Source organism: Periophthalmus magnuspinnatus, chromosome 6 (genome assembly GCF_009829125.3).
Source record: "Periophthalmus magnuspinnatus isolate fPerMag1 chromosome 6, fPerMag1.2.pri, whole genome shotgun sequence".
NCBI classification, from domain to species: Eukaryota; Metazoa; Chordata; class Actinopteri; order Gobiiformes; family Gobiidae; genus Periophthalmus; species Periophthalmus magnuspinnatus.
Window position 1 is genome coordinate 8,331,594 of NC_047131.1, and position 13,047 is coordinate 8,344,640.

The 13,047-nt window shown below is 37.6% G+C and overlaps 1 protein-coding gene across 1 annotated transcript in view; it reads left to right on the top strand.

Moving 5' to 3' along the window:
* The window catches only part of asz1 (ankyrin repeat, SAM and basic leucine zipper domain containing 1), a 32,550-nt gene extending 22,575 nt beyond the window's left edge, over positions 1-9,975 (top strand). Inside the window, exons 12-14 of the mRNA XM_033968315.2 lie at positions 3,674-3,779; positions 5,087-5,200; positions 9,636-9,975. Of these exons, the coding sequence (XP_033824206.1) occupies positions 3,674-3,779; positions 5,087-5,200; positions 9,636-9,803 (388 nt within the window). The 3' untranslated portion in view covers positions 9,804-9,975. The remainder of the gene's footprint in view (positions 1-3,673; positions 3,780-5,086; positions 5,201-9,635) is intronic.
* The last annotated feature ends 3,072 nt before the right edge of the window (positions 9,976-13,047 follow it).

Here is a 13,047-nt window from a genome sequence, read left to right on the forward strand (position 1 = left end):
AAGCAAGAAGAGCTGAGAGGACAGAGCTGCACTAACACTCCATTCATCCAAACACTGAACCAAAACCCAAACACTTAAACACTGAACTATGGCTGCACTATATATTGCAAAATTATCGATATCGTAATATTGACTGACACAATAATTGTTATGGCAACATACTCAATATCACAATAACACTAATCTCCATCTGAAAAAAATGCACCTTAATTGATACTTTGCCGTGACGTCACGCTGGGGGTGTTCTACATGTATCTCTAAGGTGGAGTGTTCTGTAAGTTACCATATGTAAGAGACACAATGCACACTTAACTAAACACTGGCAGATTGTTTGAAAACGCAAGAAAAAATACAAAATGGATTTAAACAGCACATTTTCAGGAGTCAGTGATCGATATAAGTGTTTATGGTCCTGAGAGTGTCTAACTGAAAAACTGTTGGCTAGCTTGTGATTAATTCGATATCGCAGCTCTTAGCAGCCAAATCGCAAAATATTCCAGCATCGTACAGCCCGACATGAACTCGACTACAGCCTGAAAACTAACCTAGAGATGGATCAGTTTCCCACTAAAGATATTCAGACAATATTATGTCAATCCAACAAAAGGCGTATACAGCTGAAATGACTGTAAAATGACCCAGGAGCATTAGATACTATTTAACATCTTTATTTGGAAGGTTACACTTCTTTCCATTTAAATTTTTAATCAGCTCTGTTTTCAGATGATGTTAGGTATGTAACAGTACACTAAAACAGGCTGGTTGGGTATATTTTTACTTCAGTTTTGGTACAGTAAAAGGCTGGAGAAAGAAGTTCCAAAATATATGAAACATCATAAACGTTGTAAAATATATAAAGTTGGCATAAATATGTTTAATGTAAGAGTAACTATTCTTATTTTTGTGAAATTTAAGGTCCACTGAAGTTAAATAAATATAGTAGTGATGTCATGTTGTAAACAGTAATTTAAAAAAATCTGTCAATTACAATAATGCCTGATAAAGTATCATTTGTACACTCTTTTACACAACACAATGACCAGTGGATCATTATAATGACTGTACAGTGCAGCTGAACATCACAAGTTGATTTTATAATGAAAAAAAACAAACTACAGGAACGGTACTCATGGCTAGCATATTTAAATTTCTGCTATGTTGGTCGTAGTACTGTACGCAGCGCGCGCACAGCAGAGAGCAGGAGAGAGCGAACAGACCATGACACAGGGCAGTGAACAAGAAACACTTTAGCTAAAGAGACACTATGGAAAACATTTTAACAGGGATGAAAAGAAAGGCAGAGATAGACGGAGGTAAAGTCACCCGAAAAATAAAACAAGGAAGTCTGATGAAGCGTATTTAGCACTTGGCTTCACTGTGACTCCAGTGGGACACGAGAACAGACCGGTGTCTGCTGTGTCTGAAAATGTTGTCAGCGGACAGTATGAAGCCAAATAAGTTAAGACACCACCTCATTACACGTCAGTCACGCTGATAAGACGCTGGAGTTTTTTCAGCCTAAACGTGCCAAATATTGCCAACAATCATCCCGCTTTGTAAATGTCACTTAAAGCAGCAAGCACTGAGCATCATATAAGGTGGCATACCAAATTGCTAAATTACTTGTTTTAATTTGATATTTATTTAATTTTAATGTATTATTTTGATATTTATTTAATTTAAATGTATTCATTTGATGTTTATTTAATTTTATTTTTGATATTTAATTAAATTTCATTATATCATTTCATTTATTTTATTTTTTCGGGGGGGGGGGGGGGGGGGGGGGGGTGATAGAAAATAATTGAGAAGCACTGGTCTATTGTAACATGGACCCAGTTCCCACCGTCCCCCTCTCTGTGCTCTCAGCCCTGATTGTTTCTGGTCTTGTTGCTGAGGAGGATGGAGTGACTCTCTGACACTGTTTACGCTTGACTCTGACACCAGTCTCCTCACACGACCACAGCCCCATTTACCACCAACAGGCCGACAGCAGGAGGCCAGCGCATTCGCACAGAGCAGACATACATTTAAACAAGCCCAACGGGTTTATCATTTAAGGTGGAACCACGTTTATTATTATACATGGGCAAGTTTAAGGTAGACTGACACCGACTTGACCTGCTCTCTATCACTCATAGACAGAGTGAGTGTTGACATGTTCTTTGTTTTTCCCCGTGGACCCAGATCATTAATAAGCAGCAGGTGTCTCACTTTGTCACTCCTCTTAAAAACAATCCACCTAAAGTGTAGTGTTGTCAAAAGTATCAAAAATCATATATTAATCAATACAAAAACTAGTATTGAAACTAGATACTCATTTTTCACAGGTATCAATACTGAACTTGTGAAATGAACTTTTCCTGAATCTCTTTAGAATTATCTTGTTTTCTTTCTTTATTCTTATTTATGCAGGGGAACCCAATGAGAGCACTTGGCCTCTCTTTTTCATGGGCGCCTTGTTTAAAATACAAACAGAAAAACATTAAACGGGTGCAGGTGTGTATAAAAGTTTACCAGAATTGTCTCACCAACATGTCCAGTTTTGCTTTTCCTTAGAGTGTATTCCATTTTTGTGAAGCAAAACTGCTAAATGTCCTTAGTCTTATGCCGTCTGGTATTAAATGTTACGATGTCAGTGATTAAGAAGCAGGTGAGGACTTCTTGTGAGGTGAGGTATATATCGAGCTCTATCTGAACAAGTATAAGACCACATAGACTAGTTTATGTCCATGGATGTACCAGAATTGGTATCAAGTCTATTCAAGTCTATTCAAGTCTATTCCGTATCGAAATTTAGTGGTGTTGTCACAATACTAAAATTTCAAACTCAAATAGTTTGCAAAACGTTGTCTGCTTTATTCTTAAAGGTGCACAATGTAACTTCTGGTGGAGGGTCTGCCACCTGCTTGTCTCCATGGAGAATTGCTTCCTGAGGGTGACATCTCCACCCACTGCTCTGCACTTGTCATTATTTTTATTCAGTTGAGATTCCCAAGTCATGCATGTAGGATTCAGAAATGTCACAGTCATTTTCAGCAATAATAATAATGTGCTTGCTACAATGAAATGCCCTTAGCACAAACAGTGTTTTTTGTCTTGTCTGTTTAATATGTTTTTAATATAATCATCATCTTAAAGGACCTATATTACACTATTTTCTGATCTTTGTTATTATGTTGTTTCTTCATCACAAACAGACCCAGAATTGTGTTTTGTTTTATTCGCACATGTTTAACACACAAACCCTGCATATTTAGTTGTGTTTTTTTTTTTTTTTTTTTTAGTTTTTCCTCTCAAACTGAAAACACTCTGTTCCACCTTGTGATGTCATGTGGTAATACAGGAAGTGCTTCACTGTGTTTTTAAACTCCATACACCTTCACTAGAATCATTTGGATAATTTTAGCCCTGGAATTTCCAATGTCTACTAAATGAAAGGTAAAAGATAACTTATAACTTGAAAACTGTCACTTCATGACCTCACAAGGTGGAACAGAGCATTTTCAGCTTTGGAAATGTAGACAAACTAATAATAACTTCTGAATGAAACAAAACACAACTTCCGGTATGTGTTTGAGGCGGTAACAGCATTATAACATGGCTTAAAGATCATTAAGAGTCAATTTTGTGTCATATTGGACTTTAAGCTGACGTGTGTTCTGTGTGATAGGACTGAGGAGCTGCACAGGTTCCTCATTAGTGTGAGGGAGCAGTGCCGTGACGTCACAGAAGCCATTCAGGACGTGGTGAACCGTTTCCCCCGCAGGGCCTCTCAGGTACTGCAGCTCAAGCTTCCATAGGCGTTCTATGACTAGGGATATAACAATATGCAAATCCATAATATGCAATATTTTGTGGGTGCTAACGAAATTGTGAATATGCTACTTTTTTTATTTTAAAATACCTTGACAAAAACGTTGGTCCTGTCATAATTAAGATTTAAAAGGCCTTAATGTCATCATATAGTCTAAGAAACCGAGAAAAGGATCATGGTCTATGTAGTTCTCTGTTGTTTTTTTGTTTGTTTTCTTGTTGTTTTTTTTTAGGTATTTCTGCACCACAACAATGAATTTAAGCAAAGAGACTTGTAATTCATTGCAGATCTCTCGGCACATACAGAGACATCGTATCATCAAAAGTCTCACAAACTGAATAGTCCTCTGGGATTAATAAAGCTGTTGGTCGATTGATATTTCAGTTATTGTTACGTCCCTGTCCCTGATGCTGTCTGAAGAGTATGCAGTTCTTATTTTAGTATAGTATAGCTGAGTAACTTTGAATTACTTTGTGTCAGGGGTGCATCAATATGTCAGGTTAATATTAGTATTGGCTGTTATTTATATGATCGTGTAACATCGGTATCGGCCAAAAGCACCAATAACAGTTGGATAATATTGCCCTTCAGTAATGAAAGAGTTAACTCTACTGCACCTTGATGCAGAAAGACAGAACAGCTCCATGGACAGAGCATGGATCTGGGACAGAGACGTGTTGCTGCTGTATTCTAACAGTAGACTGTAAACTTACGTCCAGTCTTTAGTCCAAGCCAAAAGACTCAGTAAGAACAATATTATGGTATTTTAAAGGCTCTAGAAGTTTTAGCCATAGGTTTCATTAAATAAATCTGCATCTTATTCACTCGCAACCTACTGTGATGCAGTATTTAATTTGTTTTCTTCCTAAATTATCAATTTAGAGTGTAGTGCCTGTGAGCAGACTGTAGGGGGCTGAGGAGGAGGGACTGTATTATCACTGCTGCTACAGGAGGAGGCAGAGCAATGCGATGACACACTGAGGAACAAGGGGAGACTTTACTCTTATTTATCTAAAATGTATCAAGAAAACAAGAAATTCACAGTAAAGAACCACATTAAACCTTGTAGACATATCTCTAAACATAGTGCTTAATAAGTTATAAACATATCAAAAGTATGTGTTGTTTAAAGTGAAAAAAGAGTTTTCCCTAAAAATATTGGTATCAGCTTAAGATTTCCATATCGGTGCATCCCTATTGTGTATGAATTATGCTGTACAAATAAATTTACCTTGCCTTCCGTTTAAACTTTCCTCTCTCTCTTTGCAGTTGGTGTTTTCTCTGGACCCTGATCAAGAGGCTCGGTATGCGTGTAACCAGCTCCTGATCCAGACCGAGGAGTTGCAGCGGGAGGTCACTCTGCTCCAGAACCTGTTTTGCCAGGTACAAGCTACATGCTACACACTACACGCTAAGGCCTGTCACTATAATCACGATATCGACTTATCGTTACATGAAAGCTGGAATTTGAGGCTCAATATTTATCGTGTGTACAATTTTTTTGTAATAGTGGGGGGATTTTAGCTATTTTATTGAATTAATACTTTGTAGAGACATAACACTGGGGGTGTTCTACATGTATGTGTATGGTGGAATGTTTAGCGGTTACCATGGGGACACATTTTCAGGAGTCTGTCATCAATCCAAGCGTTCATGATCCTGTTTAGGAGTTTGATTTTAAACTAAAAGGTGAGAGTGACTAACTGAAAAACTGTTGGCTAATGCTAATGCTTGTGACTGTAATGTTATTTGAGAGGGACTTGTTTAACAGTTCAAAATCACCTGTTGCAATTCCAGGTCAGTTCTTTATGTTCAAATTGCATTAAAAACAAAGTTTAAAGTCTAACTTGAGTAACAGCATCAGACAGAGCAGTGCCTACAGCTAGCATCACACCCCCAGGGAATGTTGATTACACTAGACTTAAGAATTGAGCTGTAAAGGGTAGATTTAATAGCTTCTATTATGATTGACTCCTTCTGCTGTTTATTTGTTGCAGCCCAAGCCTTTTAATGATGCACTATATTACTAATTATTATAACTAATTTACTGGGATTATCCTACTTTGTGTCTGTGGCATAAAGCAGTTTCAATATTATCATTCATATCACAATGTTTCTCTGTAGCGATTATATCATGCTTCAAAATATTTTATCGAGACAGACCTCTACATTCTACACACTGTTTAGAAAGATACAATCCCAACAATACCACAATCCCTTGGGGCAGCCTGACGTAGACATGGCTGCTGTATCATATACGTCCTCATTTCTGATCCGAGATTTGACCCCTGAAGCTCCGCCCCCTGCTGGCTGGTACATACCGGCACAGAGAGACCTGCTCCGACGTGCCCCTCACATTAAACCTATGAACTCACAGTTTAAACATGAACTGTCAAACGTATGAACCTTTCATATTCTGCTTAATAGACTTTTTGGTAGGGCTGCTCTATTTATGGGGGAAAGAAAGCCTATATGTCAGAAAATAATACAGTTATTGATACTATATGCCAAAGAAGTTTAAAGATAGTCTGAAACTTCAAGAAAAAATGCAAAGTGGATTTAAACAACACATTTTTAAAGAACCTGTCATTAATACAAGCGTTTATGGTCCTGTTTAGGTGTTTGATTTTGAAACAAAGGAGTGACAGTGACTAACTGAAAAACCTGTTGGCTAATGCTAGCTAGCTTGTGACTGTATTGTATGTGAGTTTAACAGCACAAATCATCTCACTAAGTCAGTTCTTTCTGGTCAGATTATGTTAAAATAAAGCTCAGATTTAAGTCCAATAGAGCTTTTAACAGAGCAGTGCCTACAGTTAGCATCACGTCCCTAGGGGATATTGACATGACATCAGCTGCAAAGTATCAGTTGCGTTATTTTTTTAAAATTAATTATTAATATATTTGCTATTGAAGTTTTCATTTGGGAGATGACTATACTGATGAAATATACTGAATTGCCAAACTAATAAAAAAAAATACATTTCAGAACTTGTTTGTAGAGGTCCAAAAAACGTCCAAACATCCCCCCACTGGCTTTATATTATAATATATAATTGCCACAATTAAAAATTTGATGAGATTGCAATTCATTGGACAGCCCTCTTTCACAATTTTATGAACCTGTCTCCTTATTGATGCTTTGCAGCAATATCAGACTGGGGGTGTTCTGCATGTATCTTTATGGTAGAACGTTCAGCAGTTACCATGGTGACACAATGCACACATTAGCATACACTGCCAAAAAAAGTTCCAATAGTCTGAAATCTCAAGAAAAAAAAATTCTTCATCTGTCATCAATCCGAGTGCTCATTGTCTGGATGGACCCAGAGCCAACTTGGCTGGAACTGCAACAGGTGAGATGATTTGTGCAGTTAAAGTAAAGCTTATATTAAAGTCTTACTAAGCCACAGACAGAGCAGTGCCTCTGGTTAGCTGACATCAGCTGCAAAGTTTGAATAAACAGACAGAAATTATACTTTCCTTTCTCTTTACAGAGCTGAAACCCAAATTACGTTGCTTCAATGTGAGATCATTCATTCTGATTGTGGATTTCACTACAAAGCCTCTGCTAATGCCGTGTTGCTAATAGCTGTGCTGCTGAACCAGCCATTTCAACATTTATGCGCAAAAAAAGCATTTTTCTGTCATTTATTTTTACTTCTCTAATCATAACTTTTGTGTAATTTTTTTTTGGTGTATGTATTCCGTCATTTCCCATTTCCAGTAACTGTGTTCTGGTACAGTTATTTCATTTGGTGGTATTCGGAATACAATAAATCAATCTTAAAATCTAAGGGTTACATTGCTGTACTTGATCACACAATTTTGAGTTCAAACTGCACCGTATTCATGAGGAAAATACAAAACACATTTTTTCTTCCCTAATCAGTGATAGGAAATGCAAAACAGTGAAACAAACATAAAGCTGTTTTTAATTCTGTGTTGCACTATAACTTAAATGTGACTCAATGTAAAAGTATTCTAAGTATTCAGAACTCTGTACTCTGATTGGCCCATGTGTTGGAATATGCTACAAAATACATTTTAATGCAGGAATTCAGTATTCTGTTATTAAATACATTTTCAAAGTATTCTTCCCATCACAGTTATGGAATTACCGCTCCGTATGTCACATCTGCTGCCCGTGTCCAACCAGGTAGTAAAATGAGAAACTTCACCAAAATAAAACATACTAGGCAAGATTTTAGTAAAATGTTGAATAGAATTATGTTAACTATGCTTTAATGAAGTGAGAAGTCTAACCTGTCATATGCTCTGTCTGAGTTTGAGTTTGAAGTGCTGCGAGCTGAGACAGGCCTGTGCACCTGATCCTCGGGTCACTGCAGCAAAGATGGAAAATATGGAATATGACTTAAGCTCCTCCAAACCTATAAAAACACTACAGAAGATCTGTGTCAGACCAGGGTGATAAACACTGAATCATGATCTCAGTCATGTGACGATCTGCTGGTTTAGAAATATCACAGTGAGATTTATTTTCTTTAGCTTAAAAAGTCGATTTTGCAGAGTAGGTCTTTTCAGAGCTTTTAACCTTGTTCTTGTTGTTTTCCCTTCTCATTTACCCTCTCAAAGTTCTATTTGGAGTGAGTTGTGCATGTTTGAGCAAAGTTTAATTTCCTTATTTTCAAGAAGCCATATCAACCCCTGTTTTCAGCACTCTCCTCCCACTGCTCTGTAGTTTACTTGTTCTCCAATTTTATTCTTAATCAATGATACACATATGATTTGGTACTGTTGTGTAGTCATTTTGCTAGCAGCTATCCATTGAAAGTGTTGACTTTGTTGTGATGATGATTACAGCAATGTCTCCATTGGGTGTCAGTTTTCTAACACAGAAGTCAGCAGACTTGTTTCTTTTATTACGTAATTTTATATGAAAATTGTGTTTTAAAATGTGCAAATTATAACATAATTATTCACAGGTGTCATAGATTATAACTATATAGCAAGCTCAAACACAATATGTGTTCTTTAATGTAGCTCTGTGCTCAAAAGCAGACACTTTTCACAGGTGGAGTGACAGGTGGATTCAACCAATCACAGTGAAGAGTGAACTTTCAGAAACAGCTGGCTTTAATTACCTCTTAAAGACTCTATAAAGGATAGAAAACATGTAGAAAATTGTGATATAATTTTTTTGGCATATCGTCCAGCCCTAAGAAGGACCAACATTATAAAGCTCAAAAGGTTTAGCAGAATATTAAGACCACTTTGTCACAGCCTGTGACATAATCCTTTTCAGTGTGATGGGTTAGACCAGTGGTTCCCAAAGTCGGGGTCAGAATGCCACCGAGTTGATTTCAAGATAGAATTTTAAAATGATGGTGACTGTAGTTCCCATATAAGTCTATGGGCTCATTGTATTCACTTGCATAATTTTTCCATCTGTGAATCATTTTGCTGCAGTGCCAGTTCAGTTGTGTTCACGTCAGATCAGATCATAGTTGGATTATAACGGTTTATCTCTGTGTGCTTCTGCGGAGTCTTCAGCAGGAATCCTTTAGTAGATTTAACTCATGTTTTCCGTCCAAAATTTGTGTTCGTCAAACCAGGAATAATCCAAGACTTTAGACTTAACCTACTGCCCTCTGCTTCCACTGCTGGACTGGTCATGTGATCACAGTGGTCATGTGATCAAATCTTAAAATCATCACCAGTAACAATAAAAATAATGTACAAATGTTTGAATTCAGTTCAAGTTTATTTATGTAGCACATTTAAAATAACTTTACCTGACCGAGTTGTTTTTCTTTTTACCTGCTCAAGAGACATATCGTCCCTTTGTTGTGTTCAGGTGAGCCAGGATGACGACTGCCCTAACGTTCCAGAGCTTCCTTCCAAACTGAGCTGGAGGCGTGTCCTGAAGGGGGCATCACTGAGCATGCTGGGAGCCGGAGCCCTGCTGCTGTGGGCTAAAGGCTCAGGTGTGCGAGCTCACCTGCACCAGTGGAGCAGGTGGTAACAAACACTGGAGGTTTCCATGGAGAGCACAGGAACACAATCACATGTTAGACCAGTAGCTGTGTCGACATGTTGACTGAAGTTTGGATTTTGATGTTTGTAGTTGTTGATTTATGTTAGCAAGCTGTTCAGAAAACTTTTATAATAAAAGTAAACAGTATATTGAAACACTTATCATATTGCTGCTGTTGTTTTGGGGATATGCACATTGTTATTTTTATATTAAATATACAAAAGGTTTCATTAAAACAAGACAGATATAAAAGCCTAATTAGAATATCAAGTATATTTAAAAGGGACCAAAAATAAGCTCATAAAGTAAAACTGACTTTGAATATAATGTTTGAAAAAGGGGACATTTCTGCGTTTTTTGTATGATACTTCCTCAACCAACCCATCTAATATTTTTTTCAATCCTTCAGATATGTGCAGATAGAGTCAAAATATGAAAACATATTCTTTCTGTTTTGTCCTTATCTCTAGTCCTAGGAACTCGTATGTTCTCAAAAGATGAAGATGAAAATTTCTATGTAGAGATTAGGAAGAGAGACTAGAAGTAACATGTAATGACCCAGTTATAACTATGTTTGTCTTGCATTTTAAGAAATTGTTATGTATAAGTATTTAAGTTATTTGCAAAACCTTTAGTTCAAGTTACAGTGCCATCAGTTTATAGTGATGTGTGGAAACTGTTCTAGTTTTGGAAAGAGACGCAGTCACAGTGATTCATGGACTTAATCTGGGCTAAACCAGGACTACACTAGGATTAAAGTAGGATTAACCTAGGACTAAACTAAGGCTACACCAGGACTAAAGAGATCCTAGAATCTCCTTACTCTGAACCAGGTTCAACCCTCCAGTCTCAGCCCGGACTAAACCAGGACTAAACTAGGTCGAAACCAGGTCTAAACCAAGTCTTTAACCAAGCCTAAAGTAGATCTAAGCCAGATCTAAAAGTAGACAAGATGGCCACATGTTTTATCCATTTTACTGAAAAAAAATCATTGCAAGATATTATGTTTTTTATTTCATCAAATCATTTCATTTTTATGTATACACTTAAATTTACGCACAAACCTAATTTGTTTTTCATTTTGTTTTGTGAATGAACATTTGGAGACAAGAAGGACTTCACCCACTTTTATTCACAGCTGCCAATAGCACCAAATTAGAGAGGACGCTGTCTGGTTTTGTAGAAAGTTTGTTCAAATTGAAATGTTTGGTTGAACCAGTTGAATAAATATCAAATTGTTCCAGGTTTTTTCATATTAAACACTGAAGTAATTGTTGGACCCGTCTCTCCTGGTTCATGGGAAAATCCAGTGTGGAAGTTTTAATCTCGTGCTCTGGCCTCAGATCAGATCAAAGATGAAGGAAACTCAAATCGACAGAAGCTTTTCCACAGATAATCCTACAGAAGAGCAGCGCCCAATACTAATGAATACAGTGAGGCAGAGCTACACCCTCTTCCTCCATAAATGTTTTTATATGAGAGGCTGTTTGAACTTAAACATACACTCAATTAACACACACAAACTTGCTAAACAACAAGTAGCTTACTTCCTCTAAAGATACTGTTTATTTTGAATGGAAAACAGGGGCTTAGGCTTGGACAGGGGACTGCAACCACTCTCTAAAGAGCCACATACCACTCTTTAAAGCCTCCAGTGTGGCTCTTTGCACTTTGATTGAGGAAAAAAAAAGTGCACCAGAATGCAGGGAATTACATATCATTTGCTTAAAACACCCAGATCCCCTAAAAACACTTCAAATAAGTCTACAAAGTTCATAAATACAATCTGTTACATGTTCTTTATAATATTTTAATAGCTGCAAACAGTTGACTCACTTCTTTTACATTAATTTAACTTCATCTTGTCACTTGAAAATATTTTCGGACTTTCATTTGGTGTGAAATGGGCCAATGTGCTTCTTTTGCTGTTGGCGGGTTGCAGACCTTTGGGGTAGGGTGACCAGACGCCCCTATTGACCCGGGACTGTCCCAGTTTTGATCATTGTGTCCCTTGTCCCAGTTGCCTTGCAAATCCAGAATGGCCTCTCTCTGTAGTTTTTATACAGATTGATACCAGTCTGGTCCCCACATCCTCCACTGCATCTCATCCTCAGTCAAACGTGATCGTCCAATCACATCAATTATTTCAGTGACACATGTGAAACGGAGGAGCTCATTGGTCACCTATGATTTACAAATGAAATGTCTCACCACAGATTAACAGTTCATGCTTCTCTCACTGACTCTACAGACGTCTGCCATGTTTTTCAGCCCCCTGTGATATTCTTTTTTCCTTATTATTTCCGATAAGGACAGACCATGCCTGTTTCTGATTGGCTAATCCACCTGGCAATCACACTCTTTGGAAATGTGGAAATTCACTGCTGACCAGATTCACATCTTTGTAAAGTATTGAAGAAATGTGCATTCTGGATCCAGCCAACTGTCCCAGCAGATTTATCCAAAACCAGTGATTTGTCCCATGTGTCCCTATTGTTGAACAATTTGAACCACAGCAACAATAAAAAGGGAAATACATTGTGAAATGCTTTTGTTCAAATACAAAAAACTGCCTGAAAATTGTCATAAGTCCAAAAAATGCACTTTGATGCAGTGACTGAAGCCTCAGTTATAAACTGATTCACAAGTGAGTTGAGAATGGAGCAAGTGCCTAATAATGTTCTTCATGTTTTCTTTTCACAGTTGTATAGTCACCAACCAGCCCACTGAGCTCCAGTGTTTCATTTTTGCTCATCCTGGTCTAGTCTTTAAGAGCTTTTCTAGTGGAGGATATGCCACCTGCGTCTCCATGGAGATGTTACTCCTTGGCCTGGAAAGTTCCACAGTGTTGAATTAAACTTGTATAACTTGCATTTATTCAATTCCAAGTAGGGCCTATGAGGATGGCAAAAAGATGTTTTCTTAGGAGCAGATTTTCCTCTCCATAGATCTGACCTGTAGGATAGTGTCTCCGTGACGAGAAGTAAGTTTAATGCAGTTTTGTGGAACATTCTGGACAAATAAGCAGGTGGCCACCACGTTTTTAAAGAATGCATAAATTATATTTTAGTAACTAGATAAGATGGATGGATGGGCGCGTGGGCTTCAGCACAAACGGGCTACTCAAATATTGGGCAGTTCTTTGGACTTTTACGCATGATTATATCGATAACTGGCACAAAAGGTACCGCTGTTTGCCAGGAGACTGTGAACAATTTGCAGTTTATCTGTG